The sequence below is a fragment of the Oncorhynchus gorbuscha genome, unplaced genomic scaffold (assembly GCF_021184085.1).
Source record: "Oncorhynchus gorbuscha isolate QuinsamMale2020 ecotype Even-year unplaced genomic scaffold, OgorEven_v1.0 Un_scaffold_1443, whole genome shotgun sequence".
Lineage (NCBI taxonomy): Eukaryota > Metazoa > Chordata > Actinopteri > Salmoniformes > Salmonidae > Oncorhynchus > Oncorhynchus gorbuscha.
The window spans coordinates 25,001-51,567 of record NW_025746222.1 but is presented as its reverse complement, the minus strand read 5'-3'; the positions used below and the strand labels follow the sequence as shown (position 1 = coordinate 51,567).

The following is a 26,567-nucleotide window of genomic DNA, read 5'->3' as shown; positions in this document are numbered from 1 at the left end:
ACTCTCCTCTGGTTGTTTGGGATACACGCCTAACTCACACTCTCCCCTGGTTGTTTGGGATACAGGCCTAACTCACACTCTCCCCTGGTTATTTGGGATACAGGCCCTAACTCACCTCTCCCTGGTTGTTTGGGATACACGGCCTAACTCACACTCTCCCTGGTTGTTTGGGAGGCAGGCCCTAACTCAACACTCTCCCCTGGTTGTTTGGGATACAGGCCTAACTCACACTCTCCCCTGGTTGTTTGGGATACAGGCATAACTCACACTCTCCCCTGGTTGTTTGGGATACAGGCCTAACTCACACTCTCCCCTGGTTGTTTCATACAGGCCTAACTCACACTCTCCCCTGGTTGTTTGGGATACAGGCATAACTCACCCTCTCCCCTGGCAGGCCCTGGTTGTTGCTCATCGCTTCAGGGACACAGACCTCACCACTCTCCCCTGGTTGTTGCTCATCGATACAGGGCCACAGACCTCACCACTCTCCCTGGCCCCTGGTTGTTGCTCATCGCTACAGGGACACAGACCTAGACCACTCTCCCCTGGTTGTTGCTCATCGCTACAGGGACACAGACCTAGACCACTCTCCCCTGGTTGTTGCTCATCGCTACAGGGCCACAGACCTAGACCACTCTCCCCTGGCCCCTGGTTGTTGCTCATCGCTACAGGGACACAGACCTAGACCACTCTCCCCTGGCCCCTGGTTGTTGCTCATCGCTACAGGGACACAGACCTAGACCACTCTCCCCTGGTTGTTGCTCATCGCTACAGGGCAACAGACCTAGACCACTCTCCCCTGGTTGTTGCTCATCGCTATAGGGCCACAGACCTAGACCACTCTCCCCTGGTTGTTCTCATCGCTACAGGGCCACAGACCTAGACCACTCTCCCCTGGTTGTTGCTCATCGCTACAGGGACACAGACCTAGACCACTCTCCCCTGGCCCCTGGTTGTTGCTCATCGCTACAGGGCCACAGACCTAGACCACTCTCCCCTGGTTGTTCTCATCGCTACAGGGCCACAGACCTAGACCACTCTCCCCTGGTTGTTGCTCATCGCTACAGGGACACAGACCTAGACCACTCTCCCCTGGCCCCTGGTTGTTGCTCATCGCTACAGGGCCACAGACCTAGACCACTCTCCCCTGGCCCCTGTTTGTTGCTCATCGCTACAGGGCCACAGACCTAGACCACTCTCCCCTGGCCCCTGGTTGTTGCTCATCGCTACAGGGCCACAGACCTAGACCACTCTCCCCTGGCCCCTGGTTGTTGCTCATCGCTACAGGGCCACAGACCTAGACCACTCTCCCCTGGTTGTTGCTCATCGCTACAGGGCCACTAGACCACTCTCCCCTGGTTGTTGCTCATCGCTACAGGGCCAGACCTAGACCACTCTCCCTGGTTGTTGCTCATCGCTACAGGGCCACAGACCTAGACCACTCTCCCCTGGTTGTTGCTCATCGCTACAGGGCCACAGACCTAGACCACTCTCCCCTGGTTGTTGCTCATCGCTACAGGGCCACAGACCTAGACCACTCTCCCTGGCCCCTGGTTGTTGCTCATCGCTACAGGGACCACAGACCTAGACCACTCTCCCTGGCCCATGGTTGTTGCTCATCGCTACAGGGCCACAGACCTAGACCACTCTCCCCTGGCCCCTGGTTGCTCATCGCTACAGGGCCACAGACCTGACCACTCTCCCCTGGTTGTTGCTCATCGCTACAGGGCCACAGACCTAGACCACTCTCCCCTGGTTGTTGCTCATCGCTACAGGGCCACAGACCTAGACCACTCTCCCTGGCCCCTGGTTGTTGCTCATCGCTACAGGGCCACAGACCTAGACCACTCTCCCCCTGGTTGTTGCCATCGCTGGGCCAGACCTAGACCACTCCCCTGGCCCCTGGTTGTTGCTCATCGCTACAGGGCCACAGACCTAGACCACTCTCCCCTGGCCCCTGTTGCTCATCGCTACAGGGCCACAGACCTAGACCACTCTCCCCTGGTTGTTGCTCATCGCTACAGGGCCACAGACCTAGACCACTCTCCCCTGGCCCCTGGTTGTTGCTCATCGCTACAGGGCCACAGACCTAGACCACTCTCCCCTGGCCCCTGGTTGTTGCTCATCGCTACAGGGCCACAGACCTAGACCACTCTCCCCTGGTTGTTGCTCATCGCTACAGGGCCACAGACCTAGACCACTCTCCCCTGGCCCCTGGTTGTTGCTCATCGCTACAGGGCCACAGACCTAGACCACTCTCCCCTGGCCCCTGGTTGTTGCTCATCGCTACAGGGCCACAGACCACTAGACCACTCTCCCCTGGTTGTTGCTCATCGCTACAGGGCCACTAGACCACTCTCCACTCTCCCCTGGTTGCTCATCGCTACAGGGCCACAGACCTAGACCACTCTCCCCTGGTTGTTGCTCATCGCTACAGGGCCACAGACCTAGACCACTCTCCCCTGGCCCCTGGTGTTGCTCATCGCTACAGGGACACAGACCCAGACCACTCTCCCCTGGTTGTTGCTCATCGCTCATCGCTACAGGGCCACAGACCATCGCTAGACCACTCTCCCTGGCCCCTGGTTGTTGCTCATCGCTACAGGGCCACTAGACCACTCTCCCTGGTTGTTGCTCATCGCTACAGGGCCACAGACCTAGACCACTCTCCCCCCCTGGTTGTTGCTCATCGCTACAGGGCCACAGACCTAGACCACTCTCCCCCTGGTTGTTGCTCATCGCTGGTTGTTGCTCATCGCTACAGGGCCACAGACCTAGACCACTCTCCCCTGGTTGTTGCTCATCGCTACAGGGCCACTAGACCACTCTCCCCCCTGGTTGTTGCTCATCGCTACAGGGCCACAGACCTAGACCACTCTCCCCTGGCCCCTGGTTGTTGCTCATCGCTACAGGGCCACTAGACCACTCTCCCCTGGCCCCCTTGTTGCTCATCGCTACAGGGCCACAGACCTAGACCACTCTCCCCTGGCCCCTGGTTGTTGCTCATCGCTACAGGGCCACAGACCTACTCTCCCCTGGTTGTTGCTCATCGCTACAGGGCCACAGACCTAGACCACTCCCCTGGTTGTTGCTCATCGCTACAGGGCCACAGACCTAGACCACTCTCCCCCCCTGGTTGTTGCTCATCGCTACAGGGCCACTAGACCACTCTCCCCTGGTTGTTGCTCATCGCTACAGGGCCACAGACCTAGACCACTCTCCCTGGTTGTTGCTCATCGCTACAGGGCCACTAGACCACTCTCCCCTGGTTGTTGCTCATCGCTACAGTGCCACAGACCTAGACCACTCTCCCTGGTTTGTTGCTCATCGCTACAGGGCCACTAGACCACTCTGTTGCCCCTGGTTGTTGCTGCTCATCGCTACAGGGCCACAGACCTAGACCACTCTCCCCTGGTTGTTGCTCATCGCTACAGGGCCACAGACCTAGACCACTCTCCCCCCTGGTTGTTGCTCATCGCTACAGGGCCACAGACCTAGACCACTCTCCCCTGGCCCCTGGTTGTTGCTCATCGCTACAGTGCCACAGACCTATCGCTACAGACCACTCTCCCCTGGTTGTTGCTCATCGCTACAGGGCCACAGACCTAGACCACTCTCCCTGGTTGTTGCTCATCGCTACAGGGCCACCAGACCTAGACCACTCTCCCCTGGTTGTTGCTCATCGCTACAGGGCCACAGACCAGACCACTCTCCCCTGGTTGTTGCTCATCGCTACAGGGCCACAGACCTAGACCACTCTCCCCTGGTTGTTGCTCATCGCTACAGGGCCACAGACCTAGACCACTCTCCCCTGGTTGTTGCTCATCGCTACAGGGCCACAGACCACTCTCCCCTGGTTGTTGCTCATCGACCCACTCTCCCCCTGGTTGTTGCTCATCGCTACAGTGCCACAGACCTAGACCACTCTCCCCTGGTTGTTGCTCATCGCTACAGGGCCACTAGACCACTCTCCCCTGGTTGTTGCTCATCGCTACAGTGCCACAGACCTAGACCACTCTCCCCTGGTTGTTGCTCATCGCTACAGGGCCACTAGACCACTCTCCCCTGGTTGTTGCTCATCGCTACAGGGCCACAGACCTAGACCACTCTCCCCTGGCCCCTGGTTGTGCTCATCGCTACAGGGCCACAGACCACTCTCCCTGACCACTCTCCACTCTCCCCTGGTTGTTGCTCATCGCTACAGGGCCACAGACCTAGACCACTCTCCCCTGGTTGTTGCTCATCGCTACAGGGCCACAGACCTAGACCACTCTCCCCTGGTTGTTGCTCATCGCTACAGGGCCACAGACCACTCTCCCCTGGTTGTTGCTCATCGCTACAGGGCCACAGACCTAGACCACTCTCCCCTGGTTGTTGCTCATCGCTACAGGGCCACAGACCTAGACCACTCTCCCCTGGTTGTTGCTCATCGCTACAGGGCCACAGACCTAGACCACTCTCCCCTGGTTGTTGCTCATCGCTACAGGGCCACAGACCTAGACCACTCTCCCCTGGCCCCTGGTTGTTGCTCATCGCTACAGGGCCACAGACCTAGACCACTCTCCCCTGGCCCCTGGTTGTTGCTCATCGCTACAGGGCCACAGACCTACTCTCCCCACCACTCTCCCACTGGCCCCTGGTTGTTGCTCATCAGGGCCACAGACCTAGACCAGGTGCCACAGACCTAGACCACTCTCCCCTGGCCCCTGGTTGTTGCTCATCGCTACAGGGCCACAGACCTAGACCACTCTCCCCCTGGTTGTTGCTCATCGCTACAGGGCCACAGACCTAGACCATTCTCCCCTGGCCCCTGGTTGTTGCTCATCGCTACAGGGCCACAGACCTAGACCACTCTCCCCTGGCCCCTGGTTGTTGCTCATCGCTACAGGGCCACAGACCTAGACCACTCTCCCCTGGTTGTTGCTCATCGCTACAGGGCCACAGACCTAGACCACTCTCCCCTGGCCCCTGGTTGTTGCTCATCGCTACAGGGCCACAGACCTAGACCACTCTCCCCTGGTTGTTGCTCATCGCTACAGGGCCACAGACCTAGACCACTCTCCCCTGGTTGTTGCTCATCGCTACAGGGCCACAGACCTAGACCACTCTCACAACATCAAAGGGCTTCATGTGGAAAATTGTGTATACTTCACCCTCAGAAGATTTACAGTCAAACAATTTTTATAATGACTCTCTCTCTGCTGTGGGACCAGGCTGTCCAGACTAATGACTCTCTCTCTCTCTGCTGTGGGACCAGGCTGTCCAGACTAATGACTCTCTCTCTCTGTGGGACTGCTGTGGGACCAGGCTGTCCAGACTAATGACTCTCTCTCTCTCCTGCTGTGGGACCAGGCTGTCCAGACTAATGACTCTCTCTCTCTCTCTGCTGTGGGACCAGGCTGTCCAGACTAATGACTCTCTCTCTGCTGTGGGACCAGGCTGTCCAGACTAATGACTGTGGGACCAGGCTGTCCAGACTAATGACTCTCTCTCTCTGCTGTGGGACCAGGCTGTCCAGACTAATGACTCTCTCTCTCTGCTGTGGGACCAGGCTGTCCAGACTAATGACTCTCTCTCTCTCTGCTGTGGGACCAGGCTGTCCAGACTAATGTCCAGACTCTCTCTCTCTCTGCTGTGGGACCAGGCTGTCCAGACTAATGCCAGGCTGTCTCTCTCTCTGCTGTGGGACCAGGCTGTCCAGACTAATGACTCTCTCTCTCTCTCTGCTGTGGGACCAGGCTGTCCAGACTAATGACTCTCTCTCTCTCTGCTGTGGGACCAGGCTGTCCAGACTAATGACTCTCTCTCTCTGCTGTGGGACCAGGCTGTCCAGACTAATGACTCTCTCTCTCTCTGCTGTGGGACCAGGCTGTCCAGACTAATGACTCTCTCTCTCTCTCTGCTGTGGGACCAGGCTGTCCAGACTAATGACTCTCTCTCTCTCTGCTGTGGGACCAGGCTGTCTGACTCTCTCTCTCTCTGCTGTGGGACCAGGCTGTCCAGACTAATGACTCTCTCTCTCTCTCTGCTGTGGGACCAGGCTGTCCAGACTAATGACTCTCTCTCTCTCTGCTGTGGGACCAGGCTGTCCAGACTAATGACTCTCTCTCTCTCTGCTGTGGGACCAGGCTGTCCAGACTAATGCCTCTCTCTCTCTCTGCTGTGGGACCAGGCTGTCCAGACTAATGACTCTCTCTCTCTCTCTGCTGTGGGACCAGGCTGTCCAGACTAATGACTCTCTCTCTCCAGGCTCTAATGACTCTCTCTCTCTGCTGTGGGACCAGGCTGTCCAGACTAATGACTCTCTCTCTCTCTGCTGTGGGACCAGGCTGTCCAGACTAATGACTCTCTCTCTCTCTGCTGTGGGACCAGGCTGTCCAGACTAATGACTCTCTCTCTCTCTCTGCTGTGGGACCAGGCTGTCCAGACTAATGACTCTCTCTCTCTCTCTGCTGTGGGACCAGGCTGTCCAGACTAATGACTCTCTCTCTCTCTCTGCTGTGGGACCAGGCTGTCCAGACTAATGACTCTCTCTCTCTCTCTGCTGTGGGACCAGGCTGTCCAGACTAATGACTCTCTCTCTCTCTGCTGTGGGACCAGGCTGTCCAGACTAACTGCTGTGGGACCAGGCTGTCCAGACTAATGACTCTCTCTCTCTGCTGTGGGACCAGGCTGTCCAGACTAATGACCTCTCTCTCTGCTGTGGGACCAGGCTGTCCAGACTAATGACTCTCTCTCTCTCTCTGCTGTGGGACCAGGCTGTCCAGACTAATGACTCTCTCTCTCTCTGCTGTGGGACCAGGCTGTCCAGACTAATGACTCTCTCTCTCTCTAATGACTGCTGTGGGACCAGGCTGTCCAGACTAATGACTCTCTCTCTCTCTGCTGTGGGACCAGGCTGTCCAGACTAATGACTCTCTCTCTCTCTCTGCTGTGGGACCAGGCTGTCCAGACTAATGACTCTCTCTCTCTCTGCTGTGGGACCAGGCTGTCCAGACTAATGACTCTCTCTCTGCTGTGGGACCAGGCTGTCCAGACTAATGACTCTCTCTCTCTCTCTGCTGTGGGACCAGGCTGCTGTGGGACCAGGCTGTCCAGATGACTCTCTCTCTCTCTGCTGTGGGACCAGGCTGTCCAGACTAATGACTCTCTCTCTCTCTCTGCTGTGGGACCAGGCTGTCCAGACTAATGACTCTCTCTCTCTCTGCTGTGGGACCAGGCTGTCCAGACTAATGACTCTCTCTCTCTGCTGTGGGACCAGGCTGTCCAGACTAATGACTCTCTCTCTCTCTCTGCTGTGGGACCAGGCTGTCCAGACTAATGACTCTCTCTCTCTCTGCTGTGGGACCAGGCTGTCCAGACTAATGACTCTCTCTCTCTCTGCTGTGGGACCAGGCTGTCCAGACTAATGACTCTCTCTCTCTCTGCTGTGGGACCAGGCTGTCCAGACTAATGACTCTCTCTCTCTCTGCTGTGGGACCAGGCTGTCCAGACTAATGACTCTCTCTCTCTCCAGGCTGTCCAGACTGCTGTGTGGACCAGGCTGTCCAGACTAATGACTCTCTCTCTCTCTGCTGTGGGACCAGGCTGTCCAGACTAATGACTCTCTCTCTCTCTGCTGTGGGACCAGGCTGTCCAGACTAATGACTCTCTCTCTCTCTGCTGTGGGACCAGGCTGTCCAGACTAATGACTCTCTCTCTGCTGTGGGACCAGGCTGTCCAGACTAATGACTCTCTCTCTCTCTGCTGTGGGACCAGGCTGTCCAGACTAATGCTGTGGGACCAGGCTGTCCAGACTAATGACTCTCTCTCTCTCTCTCTCTGCTGTGGGACCAGGCTGTCCAGACTAATGACTCTCTCTCTCTCTCTGCTGTGGGACCAGGCTGTCCAGACTAATGACTCTCTCTCTCTCTGCTGTGGGACCAGGCTGTCCAGACTAATGACTCTCTCTCTCTGCTCTGTCCAGACTCTGCTGTGGGACCAGGCTGTCCAGACTAATGACTCTCTCTCTGCTGTGGGACCAGGCTGTCCAGACTAATGACTCTCTCTCTCTCTGCTGCTGTCCAGACCAGGCTGTGGGACCAGGCTGTCCAGACTAATGACTCTCTCTCTCTCTCTCTGCTGTGGGACCAGGCTGTCCAGACTAATGACTCTCTCTCTCTCTCTGCTGTGGGACCAGGCTGTCCAGACTAATGACTCTCTCTCTCTCTCTCTGCTGTGGGACCAGGCTGTCCAGACTAATGACTCTCTCTCTCTCTCTCTGCTGTGGGACCAGGCTGTCCAGACTAATGACTCTCTCTCTCTCTGCTGCTGGGACCAGGCTGTCCAGACTAATGACTCTCTCTCTCTCTGCTGTGGGACCAGGCTGTCCAGCTAATGACTCTCTCTCTCTCTGCTGTGGGACCAGGCTGTCCAGACTAATGACTCTCTCTCTCTCTCTGCTGTGGGACCAGGCTGTCCAGACTAATGACTCTCTCTCTCTCTGCTGTGGCTGTCCAGACTAATGACCAGGCTGTCCAGGCTGTCCAGACTAATGACTCTCTCTCTCTGCTGTGGGACCAGGCTGTCCAGACTAATGACTCTCTCTCTCTCTCTGCTGTGGGACCAGGCTGTCCAGACTAATGACTCTCTCTCTCTCTGCTGTGGGACCAGGCTGTCCAGACTAATGACTCTCTCTCTCTGCTGTGGGACCAGGCTGTCCAGACTAATGACTCTCTCTCTCTGCTGTGGGACCAGGCTGTCCAGACTAATGACTCTCTCTCTCTCTGCTGTGGGACCAGGCTGTCCAGACTAATGACTCTCTCTCTCTCTGCTGTGGGACCAGGCTGTCCAGACTAATGACTCTCTCTCTGCTGTGGGACCAGGCTGTCCAGACTAATGACTCTCTCTCTCTCTGCTGTGGGACCAGGCTGTCCAGACTAATGACTCTCTCTCTCTGCTGTGGGACCAGGCTGTCCAGACTAATGACTCTCTCTCTCTCTGCTGTGGGACCAGGCTGTCCAGACTAATGCCTCTCTCTCTCTGCTGTGGGACCAGGCTGTCCAGACTAATGCCTCTCTCTCTCTCTGCTGTGGGACCAGGCTGTCCAGACTAATGACTCTCTCTCTCTCTCTGCTGTGGGACCAGGCTGTCCAGACTAATGACTCTCTCTCTCTCTCTGCTGTGGGACCAGGCTGTCCAGACTAATGACTCTCTCTCTCTCTGCTGTGGACCAGGCTGTCCAGACTAATGACTCTCTCTCTCTGCTGTGGGACCAGGCTGTCCAGACTAATGACTCTCTCTCTCTCTCTGCTGTGGGACCAGGCTGTCCAGACTAATGACTCTCTCTCTCTCTGCTGTGGGACCAGGCTGTCCAGACTAATGACTCTCTCTCTCTCTGCTGTGGGACCAGGCTGTCCAGACTAATGACTCTCTCTCTCTCTCTGCTGTGGGACCAGGCTGTCCAGACTAATGACTCTCTCTCTGTCTGTTTGTCCAGACTAATGATCTCTCTCTCTGCTGTGGGACCAGGCTGTCCAGACTAATTCTATCTCTCTCTGCTGTGGGACCAGGCTGTCCAGACTAATGACTCTCTCTCTCTCTCTGCTGTGGGACCAGGCTGTCCAGACTAATGACTCTCTCTCTCTCTCTCTCTGCTGTGGGACCAGGCTGTCCTAATGACCCCTCTCTGCTGTGGGACCATGTCCAGACTTTCTCTCTCTGCTGTGGGACCAGGCTGTTCAGACTAATGACTCCTTTTCCTGCTTACCAGGCTGTCCAGACTATTTCTCTCCTTGTTTCCCGTGGGACCAGGCTGTCCAGACTAATGACCTCATTTACCAGGCTGTCCAGACTTCACTCTGCTGTGGGACCAGGCTGTCCAGACTAATGACTCTTTCTTCTCTCTGCTGCTGGGACCAGGCTGTCCAGACTAATGCTAGGGACCAGGCTTCCAGACTGCTCTCTCTCTGCTGTGGGACCAGGCTGTCCAGACTAATGACTCTCTCTTCTTGCTGTGGGACCAGGCTGTCCAGACTAATGCTTTTCTGCTGTGGGACCAGGCTGTCCAGACTAATGACTCTGTTTTCGCCAAGTCTGCTGTGGGACCAGGCTGTCCAGACTGCATGACTCTCTCTCTGCTGTGGGACCAGGCTGTCCAGACTAATGACTCTCTCTCTCTCTCTCTCTGCTGTGGGACCAGGCTGTCCAGACTAATGACTCTCTCTCTCTCTCTGCTGTGGGACCAGGCTGTCCAGACTAATGACTCTCTCTCTCTGCTGTGGGACCAGGCTGTCCAGACTAATGACTCTCTCTCTCTGTCCAGCTGTCTCTCTCTCTGGGACCAGGCTGTCCAGACTAATGACTCTCTCTCTCTCTGCTGTGGGACCAGGCTGTCCAGACTAATGACTCTCTCTCTCTCTCTGCTGTGGGACCAGGCTGTCCAGACTAATGACTCTCTCTCTCTGCTGTGGGACCAGGCTGTCCAGACTAATGACTCTCTCTCTCTCTCTGCTGTGGGACCAGGCTGTCCAGACTAATGACTCTCTCTCTCTCTCTGCTGTGGGACCAGGCTGTCCAGACTAATGACTCTCTCTCTCTCTGTGGGACCAGGCTGTCTGCTGTGGGACCAGGCTGTCCAGACTAATGACTCTCTCTCTCTCTGCTGTGGGACCAGGCTGTCCAGACTAATGACTCTCTCTCTCTGCTGTGGGACCAGGCTGTCCAGACTAATGACTCTCTCTCTCCAGGCTCTGACTCTCTCTGCTGTGGGACCAGGCTGTCCAGACTAATGACTCTCTCTCTCTGCTGTGGGACCAGGCTGTCCAGACTAATGACTCTCTCTCTCTCTGCTGCTGGGACCAGGCTGTCCAGACTAATGACTCTCTCTCTCTCTCTGCTGTGGGACCAGGCTGTCCAGACTAATGACTCTCTCTCTCTCTCTGCTGTGGGACCAGGCTGTCCAGACTAATGACTCTCTCTCTCTGCTGTGGGACCAGGCTGTCCAGAGACTAATGACTCTCTCTCTCTCTCTCTGCTGCTGTGGGACCAGGCTGTCCAGACTAATGACTCTCTCTCTCTCTGCTGTGGGACCAGGCTGTCCAGACTAATGACTCTCTCTCTCTCTGCTGTGGGACCAGGCTGTCCAGACTAATGACTCTCTCTCTCTCTGCTGTGGGACCAGGCTGTCCAGACTAATGCCTCTCTCTCTGCTGTGGGACCAGGCTGTCCAGACTAATGACTCTCTCTCTCTCTGCTGTGGGACCAGGCTGTCCAGACTAATGACTCTCTCTCTCTCTCTGCTGTGGGACCAGGCTGTCCAGACTAATGCCTCTCTCTCTGCTGTGGGACCAGGCTGTCCAGACTAATGACTCTCTCTCTCTCTCTGCTGTGGGACCAGGCTGTCCAGACTAATGACTCTCTCTCTCTGCTGTGGGACCAGGCTGTCCAGACTAATGACTCTCTCTCTCTCTCTCTGCTGTGGGACCAGGCTGTCCAGACTAATGACTCTCTCTCTCTGTGGGACCAGGCTGTCTAATGCTGTGGGACCAGGCTGTCCAGACTAATGACTCTCTCTTTCTCTCTGCTGTGGGACCAGGCTGTCCAGACTAATGACTCTCTCTCTGCTGTGGGACCAGGCTGTCCAGACTAATGACTCTCTCTCTCTGCTGTGGGACCAGGCTGTCCAGACTAATGACTCTCTCTCTCTCTCTGCTGTGGGACCAGGCTGTCCAGACTAATGACTCTCTCTCTCTCTGCTGTGGGACCAGGCTGTCCAGACTAATGACTCTCTCTCTCTCTCTGCTGTGGGACCAGGCTGTCCAGACTAATGACTCTCTCTCTGCTGTGGGACCAGGCTGTCCAGACTAATGACTCTCTCTGCTCTCTCTGCTGTGGGACCAGGCTGTCCAGACTAATGACTCTCTCTCTCTGCTGTGGGACCAGGCTGTCCAGACTAATGACTCTCTCTCTCTCTCTCTGCTGTGGGACCAGGCTGTCCAGACTAATGACTCTCTCTCTCTGCTGTGGGACCAGGCTGTCCAGACTAATGACTCTCTCTCTCTCTGCTGTGGGACCAGGCTGTCCAGACTAATGACTCCAGACTCTCTCTCTCTCTGCTGTGGGACCAGGCTGTCCAGACTAATGACTCTCTCTCTCTGCTGTGGGACCAGGCTGTCCAGACTAATGACTCTCTCTCTCTCTCTGCTGTGGGACCAGGCTGTCCAGACTAATGACTCTCTCTCTCTGCTGTGGGACCAGGCTGTCCAGACTAATGACTCTCTCTCTCTCTGCTGTGGGACCAGGCTGTCCAGACTAATGACTCTCTCTCTCTCTCTGCTGTGGGACCAGGCTGTCCAGACTAATGACTCTCTCTCTCTCTCTGCTGCTGGGACCAGGCTGTCCAGACTAATGACTCTCTCTCTCTCTGCTGTGGGACCAGGCTGTCCAGACTAATGACTCTCTCTCTCTCTGCCCAGGCTGTCCAGACTAATGACTCTCTCTTCTCTCTGCTGTGGGACCAGGCTGTCCAGACTAATGACTCTCTCTCTCTGCTGTGGGACCAGGCTGTCCAGACTAATGACTCTCTCTCTCTCTCTCTGCTGTGGGACCAGGCTGTCCAGACTAATGACTCTCTCTCTCTCTCTCTGCTGTGGGACCAGGCTGTCCAGACTAATGACTCTTTCTCTCTGCTGTGGGACCAGGCTGTCCAGACTAATGACTCTCTCTGTCCAGACTAATGACTCTCTGCTGTGGGACCAGGCTGTCCAGACTAATGACTCTCTCTCTGCTGTGGGACCAGGCTGTCCAGACTAATGACTCTCTCTCTCTCTCTGCTGTGGGACCAGGCTGTCCAGACTAATGACTCTGCTGTGGGACCAGGCTGTCCAGACTCTCTCTCTGCTGTGGGACCAGGCTGTCCAGACTAATGACTCTCTCTCTCTCTCTGCTGTGGGACCAGGCTGTCCAGACTAATGACTCTCTCTCTCTCTCTGCTGTGGGACCAGGCTGTCCAGACTAATGACTCTCTCTCTGCTGTGGGACCAGGCTGTCCAGAGACTAATGACTCTCTCTCTCTCTGCTGTGGGACCAGGCTGTCCAGACTAATGACTCTCTCTCTCTCTCTGCTGTGGGACCAGGCTGTCCAGACTAATGACTCTCTCTCTCTCTCTGCTGCTGGGACCAGGCTGTCCAGACTAATGACTCTCTCTCTCTCTCTGCTGTGGGACCAGGCTGTCCAGACTAATGACTCTCTCTCTCTCTCTGCTGTGGGACCAGGCTGTCCAGACTAATGACTCTCTCTCTCTCTCTGCTGTGGGACCAGGCTGTCCAGGACCAGGCTGTCCAGACTAATGACTCTCTCTCTCTCTGCTGTGGGACCAGGCTGTCCAGACTAATGACTCTTTCTCTCTGCTGTGGGACCAGGCTGTCCAGACTAATGACTCTCTCTCTCTCTCTGCTGTGGGACCAGGCTGTCCAGACTAATGACTCTCTCTCTCTCTGCTGTGGGACCAGGCTGTCCAGACTAATGACTCTCTCTCTCTCTGCTGCTGTGGGACCAGGCTGTCCAGACTAATGACTCTCTCTTTCTCTCTGCTGTGGGACCAGGCTGTCCAGACTAATGACTCTCTCTCTGCTGTGGGACCAGGCTGTCCAGACTAATGACTCTCTCTTTCTCTCTGCTGTGGGACCAGGCTGTCCAGACTAATGACTCTCTCTCTCTCTGCTGTCGGACCAGGCTGTCCAGACTAATGCCTCTCTCTCTCTCTGCTGTGGGACCAGGCTGTCCAGACTAATGACTCTCTCTCTCTCTGCTGTGGGACCAGGCTGTCCAGACTAATGACTCTCTCTTTCTCTCTGCTGTGGGACCAGGCTGTCCAGACTAATGACTCTCTCTCTCTCTCTGCTGTGGGACCAGGCTGTCCAGACTAATGACTCTCTCTCTCTCTCTGCTGTGGGACCAGGCTGTCCAGACTAATGACTCTCTCTCTCTGCTGTGGGACCAGGCTGTCCAGACTAATGACTCTCTCTTTCTCTCTGCTGTGGGACCAGGCTGTCCAGACCAATTAACTACAAAGCTTTGGGGAAACTGTCTCACCGCTGATTGGTTATCGTCTCTCCTTACAGGGACGGCCCTGACCAAGGATCTCCTCAGATTGGTCAGTTCAGTGGGAACACGCCCCAGAAAGAGGTCTATACCACAGCCAATCATGTCCTCATCAAGTTCCACAGTGATTTCAGCACCAGTGGGTTCTTTGTACTTAGTTACCATGGTGAGTAGTGCATTTTTACAGTTTCTACTTAGTTACCATGGTGAGTGTTCCCTGTTAAAGAGACTGCTTCAGCTGTAATGATTCTGATTCAAATGAACCAGTATATTAAATAGAACCCTAGACTGGACATTGGTAAAATGATGAACTTACAGCATTCATGAACTTACTGCCTTCATGAACTTACTGCCTTCATGAACTTACTGCCTACATGAATTTACTGCCTACATGAATTTACTGCCTTTATGAACTTACTGCCTTTATGAACTTACTGCCTACATGAACTTACTGCCTTTATGAACTTACTGCCTACATGAATTTACTGCCTACATGAATTTACTGCCTACATGAATTTATAGTCATTATGAACATAGTGTTTATGAACTTACAGTCTTTATGAACTCAGTCTTTATGAACTCAGTCTTTATGAACTTAGTCTTTATGAACTTAGTCTTTATGAACTTACAGTGTTTATGAACTCAGTCTTTATGAACTTAGTCTTTATGAATTCAGTCTTTATGAACTCAGTCTTTATGACTTAGTCTTTATGAACTCAGTCTTTATGAACTTAGTCTTTATGAACTTAGTATATATGAACTTACAGTGTTTATGAACTCAGTATTTATGAACTTAGTCTTTATGAACTCAGTCTTTATGAACTTAGTCTTTATGAACTTAGTCTTCAGGAACTTAGTCTTTATGAACTTAGTCTTTATGAACTTAGTCTTTATGAACTCAGTCTTTATGAACTCAGTCTTTATGAACTTAGTCTTTATGAACTTAGTCTATATGAACTTACAGTGTTTATGAATTCCTCTCCTCACCTCCTTCTCAAACATAATGGAAGGTCCCTCCCCTCAGATCTTCTTCTCTGCGTTTTGAGAAGGAGGTAAGGAGGAGAGTGGTTGAAAGGAATAGAGGGGAAGCTGAATTAAGTCAAAGAACACCTCGGGCTCCCCGAGTGACGCAGTGATCTGAGGCAGCAGTCTAAGGCAGTGCTAGAGGCGTCACTACAGACTGTGGTTCGATTCCAGGCTGTATCACAGCGGTCTAAGGCACTGCATCTCAGTGCTAAAGGCGTTACTACAGACCGTGGTTCGATTCCAGGCTGTATCACAGCGGTCTAAGGCACTGCATCACAGTGCGAGAGGCAACACTACAGACCGTGGTTCGATTCCAGTCTGCATCACAGCGGTCTAAGGCACTGCATCTCAGTGGTAGAGGCGTCACTACAGTCCATGGTTTGATTCCAGGCTGTATCGCAGCGGTCTAAGGCACTGCATCTCAGTGCTAGAGGCGTTACTACAGACCGTGGTTTGATTCCAGGCTGTATCACAGCGGTCTAAGGCACTGCATCTCAGTGGTAGAGGCGTCACTACAGTCCATGGTTTGATTCCAGGCTGTATCACAGCGGTCTAAGGCACTGCATCTCAGTGCTAAAGGCGTTACTACAGACCGTGGTTCGATTCCAGGCTGTATCACAGCGGTCTAAGGCACTGCGTCTCAGTGGTAGAGGCGTCACTACAGACCGTGGTTCGATTCCAGTCTGCATCACAGCGGTCTAAGGCACTGCGTCTCAGTGGTAGAGGCGTCACTACAGACCGTGGTTCGATTCCAGGCTGTATCACAGCGGTCTAAGGCACTGCATCTCAGTGGTAGAGGCGTCACTACAGACCGTGGTTCGATTCCAGGCTGTATCACAGCGGTCTAATGCACTGCGTCTCAGTGGTAGAGGCGTCACTACAGACCGTGGTTCAGCGGTCTAAGGCACTGCGTCTCAGTGGTAGAGGCGTCACTACAGACCGTGGTTCAGCGGTCTAAGGCACTGCGTCTCAGTGGTAGAGGCGTCACTACAGACCGTGGTTCAGCGGTCTAAGGCACTGCGTCTCAGTGGTAGAGGCGTCACTACAGACCGTGGTTCAGCGGTCTAAGGCACTGCGTCTCAGTGGTAGAGGCGTCACTACAGACCGTGGTTCAGAGGTCTAAGGCACTGCGTCTCAGTGGTAGAGGCGTCACTACAGACCGTGGTTCAGCGGTCTAAGGCACTGCGTCTCAGTGGTAGAGGCGTCACTACAGACCGTGGTTCAGCGGTCTAAGGCACTGCGTCTCAGTGGTAGAGGCGTCACTACAGACCGTGGTTTAGAGGTCTAAGGCACTGCGTCTCAGTGGTAGAGGCGTCACTACAGACCGTGGTTCAGCGGTCTAAGGCACTGCGTCTCAGTGGTAGAGGCGTCACTACAGACCGTGGTTTAGAGGTCTAAGGCACTGCGTCTCAGTGGTAGAGGCGTCACTACAGACCGTGGTTTAGAGGTCTAAGGCACTGCGTCTCAGTGGTAGAGGCGTCACTACAGACCGTGGTTTAGAGGTCTAAGGCACTGCGTCTCAGTGGTAGAGGCGTCACTACAGACCGTGGTTCAGCGGTCTAAGGCACTGTGTCTCAGTGGTAGAGGCGTCACTACAGACCCTGGTTCAGTGGTCTAAGGCACTGCATCTCAGTGGTAGAGGCGTCACTACAGACCGTGGTTCAGCGGTCTAAGGCATCTCAGTGGTAGAGGCAACACTACAGACCGTGGTTCAGCGGTCTAAGGCATCTCAGTGGTAGAGGCGTCACTACAGACCGTGGTTCAGCGGTCTAAGGCACTGGGTCTCAGTGGTAGAGGCGTCACTACAGACCGTGGTTCAGTGGTCTAAGGCATCTCAGTGGTAGAGGCGTCACTACAGATCCTGGTTCAGTGGTCTAAGACATCTCAGTGGTAGAGGCGTCACTACAGACCCTGGTTCAGTGGTCTAAGGCATCTCAGTGTTAGAGGCGTCACTACAGACCCTGGTTCAGTGGTCTAAGACATCTCAGTGGTAGAGGCGTCACTACAGACCGTGGTTCAGTGGTCTAAGGCATCTCAGTGTTAGAGGCGTCACTACAGATCCTGGTTCAGTGGTCTAAGACATCTCAGTGGTAGAGGCGTCACTACAGACCGTGGTTCAGTGGTCTAAGGCATCTCAGTGTTAGAGGCGTCACTACAGACCCTGGTTCAGTGGTCTAAGACATCTCAGTGGTAGAGGCGTCACTACAGATCCTGGTTCAGAGGTCTAAGACATCTCAGTGGTAGAGGCGTCACTACAGACCGTGGTTCAGTGGTCTAAGGCATCTCAGTGGTAGAGGCGTCACTACAGACCGTGGTTCAGTGGTCTAAGGCACTGCGTCTCAGTGGTAGAGGCGTCACTACAGACCGTGGTTCAGTGGTCTAAGGCACTGCGTCTCAGTGGTAGTGGCGTCACTACAGACCGTGGTTCAGCGGTCTAAGGCACTGCGTCTCAGTGGTAGAGGCGTCACTACAGACCGTGGTTCAGCGGTCTAAGGCACTGCGTCTCAGTGGTAGAGGCGTCACTACAGACCGTGGTTCAGCGGTCTAAGGCACTGCGTCTCAGTGGTAGAGGCGTCACTACAGACCGTGGTTCAGTGGTCTAAGGCACTGCGTCTCAGTGGTAGAGGCGTCACTACAGACCGTGGTTCAGTGGTCTAAGGCATCTCAGTGGTAGAGGCGTCACTACAGATCCTGGTTCAGTGGTCTAAGACATCTCAGTGGTAGAGGCGTCACTACAGACCCTGGTTCAGTGGTCTAAGGCATCTCAGTGTTAGAGGCGTCACTACAGACCCTGGTTCAGTGGTCTAAGACATCTCAGTGGTAGAGGCGTCACTACAGACCGTGGTTCAGTGGTCTAAGGCATCTCAGTGGTAGAGGCGTCACTACAGACCGTGGTTCAGTGGTCTAAGGCATCTCAGTGGTAGAGGCGTCACTACAGACCGTGGTTCAGTGGTCTAAGGCATCTCAGTGGTAGAGGCGTCACTACAGACCGTGGTTCAGTGGTCTAAGGCATCTCAGTGGTAGAGGCGTCACTACAGACCGTGGTTCAGCGGTCTAAGGCACTGCGTCTCAGTGGTAGAGGCGTCACTACAGACCGTGGTTCAGCGGTCTAAGGCACTGCGTCTCAGTGGTAGAGGCGTCACTACAGACCGTGGTTCAGCGGTCTAAGGCACTGCGTCTCAGTGGTAGCGGCGTCACTACAGACCGTGGTTCAGCGGTCTAAGGCACTGCATCTCAGTGGTAGAGGCGTCACTACAGACCGTGGTTTAGAGGTCTAAGGCACTGCGTCTCAGTGGTAGAGGCGTCACTACAGACCGTGGTTTAGAGGTCTAAGGCACTGCGTCTCAGTGGTAGCGGCGTCACTACAGACCGTGGTTCAGCGGTCTAAGGCATCTCAGTGGTAGAGGCGTCACTACAGACCGTGGTTTAGAGGTCTAAGGCACTGCGTCTCAGTGGTAGCGGCGTCACTACAGACCGTGGTTCAGCGGTCTAAGGCACTGCGTCTCAGTGGTAGAGGCGTCACTACAGACCGTGGTTCAGCGGTCTAAGGCACTGCGTCTCAGTGGTAGCGGCGTCACTACAGACCGTGGTTCAGCGGTCTAAGGCACTGCGTCTCAGTGGTAGAGGCGTCACTACAGACCGTGGTTCAGCGGTCTAAGGCATCTCAGTGGTAGAGGCGTCACTACAGACCGTGGTTCAGCGGTCTAAGGCACTGCGTCTCAGTGGTAGCGGCGTCACTACAGACCGTGGTTACCACAGGTTGAATTATCATGCCATTTTTTTATGATCGTGTTTTAGGTTCAAGTCGCTCTGGATAAGAGCGTCTGCTAAATGACTTAAATGTAAATGATAGCTGGACGTTCTATAGATTTACAGGCTTAGAAGTGTGATGAGTTGACAGGATGAAGGAGGTGTGATGACAGTTTGATGAGCTGACAGGAGGAAGGAGGTGTGATGACAGTTTGATGAGCTGACAGGATAAAGGAGGGGTGATGACAGTGTGATGAGTTGACAGGGTGTAGGAGGTGTGATGACAGTTTGATGAGCTGACAGGAGGAAGGAGGTGTGATGACAGTTTGATGAGCTGACAGGATAAAGGAGGGGTGATGACAGTGTGATGAGTTGACAGGGTGTAGGAGGTGTGATGACAGTTTGATGAGCTGACAGGAGGAAGGAGGTGTGATGACAGTTTGATGAGCTGACAGGATAAAGGAGGGGTGATGACAGTGTGATGAGTTGACAGGGTGTAGGAGGTGTGATGACAGTTTGATGAGCTGACAGGAGGAAGGAGGGGTGATGACAGTTTGATGAGCTGACAGGATGAAGGAGGGGTGATGACAGTTTGATGAGCTGACAGGAGGAAGGAGGTGTGATGACAGTTTGATGAGCTGACAGGGTGAAGGAGGGGTGATGACAGTTTGATGAGCTGACAGGATGAAGGAGGTGTGATGACAGTTTGATGAGCTGACAGGAGGAAGGAGGTGTGATGACAGTTTGATGAGCTGACAGGAGGAAGGAGGTGTGATGACAGTTTGATGAGCTGACAGGATAAAGGAGGGGTGATGACAGTTTGATGAGTTGACGGGATGAAGGAGGTGTGATGACAGTTTGATGAGCTGACAGGAGGAAGGAGGTGTGATGACAGTTTGATGAGCTGACAGGAGGAAGGAGGTGTGATGACAGTTTGATGAGCTGACAGGAGGAAGGAGGTGTGATGACAGTTTGATGAGCTGACAGGAGGAAGGAGGTGTGATGACAGTTTGATGAGCTGACAGGAGGAAGGAGGTGTGATGACAGTTTGATGAGCTGACAGGATGAAGGAGGTGTGATGACAGTTTGATGAGCTGACAGGAGGAAGGAGGTGTGATGACAGTTTGATGAGCTGACAGGAGGAAGGAGGTGTGATGACAGTTTGATGAGCTGACAGGAGGAAGGAGGTGTGATGACAGTTTGATGAGCTGACAGGAGGAAGGAGGTGTGATGACAGTTTGATGAGCTGACAGGATGAAGGAGGTGTGATGACAGTTTGATGAGCTGACAGGAGGAAGGAGGTGTGATGACAGTTTGATGAGCTGACAGGAGGAAGGAGGTGTGATGACAGTTTGATGAGCTGACAGGAGGAAGGAGGTGTGATGACAGTTTGATGAGCTGACAGGAGGAAGGAGGTGTGATGACAGTTTGATGAGCTGACAGGAGGAAGGAGGTGTGATGACAGTTTGATGAGCTGACAGGAGGAAGGAGGTGTGATGACAGTTTGATGAGCTGACAGGAGGAAGGAGGTGTGATGACAGTTTGATGAGCTGACAGGAGGAAGGAGGTGTGATGACAGTTTGATGAGCTGACAGGAGGAAGGAGGGGTGATGACAGTTTGATGAGCTGACAGGAGGCATATCAACAGCCGAACTCTTGTGTTGATACGTAAGTTAATGTTTACCTTCTATTGTTGTTGTTCTTTATTGTTGTTGATTATTGTTGTTGTTTATCCCCCTTCACAGCATACCAACTGAGAGTGTGTCAGTCTCCTCCAGCTGTTGCCCACGCAGAAGTCCTCACAGAACATGACGAGTTTGAAATAGGTCTGTCACCTTTTATACATGTGTTTGGTTGGTGAGTTGTTTTTTTGGTTGGTGAGTTGTTTGTTTGGTTGGTGAGTTGTTTGTTTGGTTGGTGAGTTGTTTGTTTGGTTGGTGAGTTGTTTGTTTGGTTGGTGAGTTGTTTGGTTGGTGAGTTGTTTGGTTGGTGAGTTGTTTGGTTGGTGAGTTGGCTGGTTGGTGAGTTGTTTGGTTGGTGAGTTGTTTGGTTGGTGAGTTGTTTGGTTGGTGAGTTGGCTGGTTGGTGAGTTGTTTGGTTGGTGAGTTGTTTGTTTGGTTGGTGAGTTGTTTGGTTGGTGAGTTGTTTGGTTGGTGAGTTGTTTGGTTGGTGAGTTGTTTGGTTGGTGAGTTGTTTGGTTGGTGAGTTGTTTGGTTGGTGAGTTGTTTGGTTGGTGAGTTGTTTGGTTGGTGAGTTGTTTGGTTTGTGAGTTGTTTGGTTGGTGAGTTGTTTGGTTTGTGAGTTGTTTGGTTGGTGAGTTGTTTGTTTGGTTGGTGAGTTGTTTGGTTGGTGAGTTGTTTGGTTTGTGAGTTGTTTGGTTGGTGAGTTGTTTGGTTTGTGAGTTGTTTGGTTTGTGAGTTGTTTGGTTGGTGAGTTGTTTGGTTGGTGAGTTGTTTGTTTGGTTGGTGAGTTGTTTGTTTGGTTGGTGAGTTGTTTGGTTTGTGAGTTGTTTGGTTGGTGAGTTGTTTGGTTTGTGAGTTGTTTGGTTGGTGAGTTGGCTGGTTTGTGAGTTGTTTGGTTGGTGAGTTGTTTGGTTTGTGAGTTGTTTGGTTGGTGAGTTGTTTGTTTGGTTGGTGAGTTGTTTGGTTGGTGAGTTGTTTGGTTTGTGAGTTGTTTGGTTGGTGAGTTGTTTGGTTTGTGAGTTGTTTGGTTTGTGAGTTGTTTGGTTGGTGAGTTGTTTGGTTGGTGAGTTGTTTGGTTTGTGAGTTGTTTGGTTGGTGAGTTGTTTGGTTGGTGAGTTGTTTGGTTGGTGAGTTGTTTGTTTGGTTGGTGAGTTGTTTGTTTGGTTGGTGAGTTGTTTGTTTGGTTGGTGAGTTGTTTGTTTGGTTGGTGAGTTGTTTGGTTGGTGAGTTGTTTGGTTGGTGAGTTGTTTGTTTGGTTGGTGAGTTGTTTGTTTGGTTGGTGAGTTGTTTGGTTGGTGAGTTGTTTGTTTGGTTGGTGAGTTGTTTGGTTGGTGAGTTGTTTGGTTGGTGAGTTGTTTGTTTGGTTTGTGAGTTGTTTGGTTGGTGAGTTGTTTGTTTGGTGAGTTGTTTGTTTGGTTGGTGAGTTGTTTGGTTGGTGAGTTGTTTGGTTGGTGAGTTGTTTGTTTGGTTGGTGAGTTGTTTGGTTGGTGAGTTGTTTGGTTTGTGAGTTGTTTGGTTGGTGAGTTGTTTGGTTGGTGAGTTGTTTGTTTGGTTTGTGAGTTGTTTGGTTGGTGAGTTGTTTGGTTGGTGAGTTGTTTGGTTGGTGAGTTGTTTGGTTGGTGAGTTGTTTGGTTGGTGAGTTGTTTGGTTGGTGAGTTGTTTGGTTGGTGAGTTGTTTGGTTGGTGAGTTGTTTGTTTGGTTGGTGAGTTGTTTGGTTGGTGAGTTGTTTGTTTGGTTGGTGAGTTAGCTGTTTATTTCTCTGTGTTCATTCATTCATTTATATCAAAGTGGCGCAGTGCAAGCTGTGTTGCTACAGATGCTGGTTTAATATCCGTGCCGCCCTCGACTGGGGAGACCCATGAGATGACTGTAGGTTTCTGGTTTCTCTCCCTCTAAAAACATAAATACATAATTCTAAATAACAAACTGGATTTATTTACAAATTAGTAACAATGTCTCACCCCATGTGAGACATTGTTTTTTCTCGACTGGGTTTTTTCTCGCTCATTTTACGTTATTTGAAAACAAAATCATTGCACTAATAACGGCGCTGGTTAAGGAAACGTTCCCGCTGTTCTGTTCTAAAACAATGTAACTAATAATGGCATCTTCATGCTTTTCGTTAATAACATATTTTTTTTTAAACCTTTATTTAACCAGGCAAGTCAGTTAAGAACATATTCTTATTTTCAATGACGGCCTAGGAACAGTGGGTTAACTGCCTGTTCAGGGGCAGAACGACAGATTTGTACCTTGTCAGCTCGGGGGTTTGAACTCGCAACCTTCCGGTTACTAGTCCAACACTCTAACCACTAGGCTACGCTGCCGCCCCATAATGATAAAAATACTCTTTCAAAATGTTTATTTAGTTATGGATCCATAACGAATAACTATGGGAATAAATATCATAGATTTAACAGAAATTTTGGAACAAAATTGTCTCATGAAGGTAAACAACTTGTTGCTGACTGGAAAATCCTCTTTCAATCACACACGGTCACGTTGTACAGCGCCATCATGGCTTTTAGTAGGGATGTATTTTTATAAATATTATTTTGGCCTTTTATTCAGATTACAATCGCTCACTGTCATTATTTTTTTTCTTTAACAATATAATCTCCAGAATATCGTTATTGTCAAGCTCCGAGCCCTCGGTTCTCTATGGTGTTTAGGTCAGAGCGTGACTAGGGGTGGGTGTTATAGTCATTGTATTTCTACGTTGGTGAGTTGTATGTTTCCCAATTAGAGGCAGCTGGTAATCGTTGCCTCGAATTGGGGTTCATATTTAGGAAGCCCTTTCTCACAGCTTTGTGGGATATTGTGTTTGTTGCACCACGTAGTCATGGTTTCGTTGCTTTAAAAAAACTTAAAAAATGTTTCGTTGAAAAGTTTCACTTTAAATAAATATGTGGAACTCAAATCATGCTGCACCTTGGTCCATCCATTTCAACAATCGTGAAATTGCTGTAGACATCTATTTCATCACTGTTTTGCGCTGCTCTGAGACAAGCATGGCGTTATTAAGATATATCTGTTCACTGAATTTCAGCAAGTGATGTCTGATAAATAATCAAGTTAGGTTTCTCCAGAAATCTTTATTTAATTTAATTTTTACCTTTATTTAACTAGGCAAGTAAGTTAAGAACAAATTCTTAATTTCAATGACGGCCTAGGAACAGTGGGTTAACTGCCTTGTTCAGGGCCAGTACGACACATTTTTACCTTGTCAGCTCGGGGATTCGATTTTGCAACCTTTCGGTTACTAGTCCAACGCTCTAACCACTAGGTTCTTAATTAACTGACTTGCCTAGTTAAATAAAGGAAAAATTAAAAATTAAAATCAAAGGTACCCCAGCCCTTCATCAGAGTGTCCATCTTGATAATGCCTTGACGGCTACAGTATTGTATTCAGACCTGGGTTCAAATAGTATTTGATTTATTTCAAATACTTTAGCTGTGCTTGTCTGAGCTGACCTGGCATCTGATTATATCAAGCCAGGCCTGGTGGTGTTTAGTGATGTCTATGCCTCCTATCTGAAAGACTGTGTGTGTGTGCGTGCGTGTGTGTGTGTGTGTGTGTGTGTGTGTGTGTGTGTGTGTGTGTGTGTGTGTGTGTGTGTGTGTGTGTGTGTGTGTGTGTGTGTGTGTGTGTGTGTGTGTGTGTGTGTGTGTGTGTGTGTGTGTGTGTGAGCGTGTGTGTGAGCGTGTGCGTGCGTCTGTGTGTGTGTGTGTGTGTGTGTGTGTGTGTGTGTGTGTGTGTGTGTGTGTGTGTGTGTGTGTGTGTGTGTGTGTGTGTGTGTGTGTGTGTGTGTGTGTGTGTGTGTGTGTGTGCGTGTGTGCGTCTGTGTCTGTGTGTGGTTCCTCCAGGGGACATTATCCGGTACCAGTGCCTGCCAGGGTTCACCCTGCTGGGCTCGGAGATCCTGACGTGCAGGCTGGGGGAGAGGCTCCAGATGGACGGCCCTCCACCTCTCTGCCAAGGTTAGCATCTGCTGCATCTGTAATGGAGTCCCCTATGTAGTGCACTGCTTTTGACCTGGGGTCATAGATCTAGAGAGCATCTAAACTGAAAACATCTGCTGCATCTGTAATGGAGTCCCCTATGTAGTGCACTGCTTTTGACCAGGGGTCATAGATCTAGAGAGCATCTAAACTGAAAACATCGGCTGCATCTGTAATGGAGTCCCCTATGTAGTGCACTGCTTTTGACCAGGGGTCATAGATCTAGAGAGCATCTAAACTGAAAACATCACTCAAATCAAATCAAATCAAATGTATTTATATAGCCCTTCGTACATCAGCTGATATCTCAAAGTGCTGTACAGAAACCCAGCCTAAAACTCCCAAACAGCAAGCAATGCAGGTGTAGAAGCACGGTGGCTAGGAAAAACTCCCTAGAAAGGCCAAAACCTAGGAAGAAACCTAGAGAGGAACCAGGCTATGAGGGGTGGCCAAATTAACTTAGAATTTCCTATAAATTAACTTAGAATTTCCTATAAATTAACTTAGAATTTCCTATAAATTAACTTAGAATTTCCTATAAATACCTAAACATAAATAAAGTATAAAACATGTACTTGATAATGGAAACATTTAAAAATACTGAACATGAATGTCCTTTGAGAGATCAACATTTGACAATCTTCTGGCGTTGCCGGGTGGAGATTATAACAGAACATGGCCAAGATGTTCAAATGTTCATAAATAACCAGCATGGTCAAATAATAATAATCACAGGCAGAACAGTTGAAACTCAGAATTCCAACATTCCTCTTATAACCGTTTGTCTTTGCTGTAAAAAGTAATGCACAGTATAGGGAATATGGTGCCGTAGTGAGGACAGACACATTGTCCTGGGCTATAAAGCACAGAGAGTTCACCTTCACGGAAATAGGTTCGACCTCTAATTTAATTTAATTCTTTCTGTTTGTTGATGTCCGCTGTACACGTTTCTGTATCGAGTCGGGAAAAAAGATTGAGCTCTCTGTCGACGTAATCCATCTTTGTTTTTTAAAAACCTGTCGTATTTCTACATTCTGATCTTTGATATAATATAATATAATAATAATATATATATAATAATATGATATCAGCTTCAAATGTTTTCCTGCTCTTCTTTTTGTTGCCTGAACATTTCACATTTTGTTGGCAACGTTAACCTTTCTGTTCTATTAAACCTCTTTTTAAAAAATGCCTGAAGAAAGAAAGCTGTTGTCAGAATAACAATATGGACCGAAAGTGTTGTCGTTATATCAGATCTGTCTCCTGTACTGAGAAAGGTGATGATGTATATAGTCACCATCAGAAGGTATCTGTCTCCTGTACTGAGAAAGGTGATGATGTATATAGTCACCATCAGAAGGTATCTGTCTCCTGTACTGAGAAAGGTGATGATATATACAGTATGTCCTCTAACATCACTCTGTCCTCTAACATCACTCTGTCATCTCTGTCCTCTAACATCACTCTGTCCTCTAACATCACTCTGTCCTCTAACATCACTCTGTCCTCTAACATCACTCTGTCATCTCTGTCCTCTAACATCACTCTGTCCTCTAACATCACTCTGTCCTCTAACATCACTCTGTCATCTCTGTCCTCTAACATCACTCTGTCCTCTAACATCACTCTGTCATCTAACATCACTCTGTCCTCTAACATCACTCTGTCCTCTAACATCACTCTGTCATCTAACATCACTCTGTCCTCTAACATCACTCTGTCCTCTAACATCACTCTGTCATCTCTGTCCTCTAACATCACTCTGTCCTCTAACATCACTCTGTCCTCTAACATCAGTCTGTCCTCACTCTGTCCTCTAACATCACTCTGTCATCTCTCTCCTCTAACATCACTCTGTCCTCTAACATCACTATGTCCTCTAACATCACTCTGTCCTCTCTGTCCTCTAACATCACTCTGTCCTCTCTGTCCTCTAACATCACTCTGTCCTCTAACATCACTCTGTCCTCTAACATCACTCTGTCCTCTCTGTCCTCTAACATCACTCTGTCCTCTAACATCA

At 51.2% G+C, this 26,567-nt stretch overlaps 1 protein-coding gene across 1 annotated transcript in view; it reads left to right on the top strand.

Moving 5' to 3' along the window:
- Nucleotides 1–26,567, top strand: part of LOC124022822 (CUB and sushi domain-containing protein 3-like) — a 74,358-nt gene that overhangs the window by 26,119 nt on the left and 21,672 nt on the right. Inside the window, exons 7-9 of the mRNA XM_046337502.1 lie at nucleotides 14,104–14,249; nucleotides 20,605–20,685; nucleotides 24,410–24,523. Of these exons, the coding sequence (XP_046193458.1) occupies nucleotides 14,104–14,249; nucleotides 20,605–20,685; nucleotides 24,410–24,523 (341 nt within the window). The remainder of the gene's footprint in view (nucleotides 1–14,103; nucleotides 14,250–20,604; nucleotides 20,686–24,409; nucleotides 24,524–26,567) is intronic.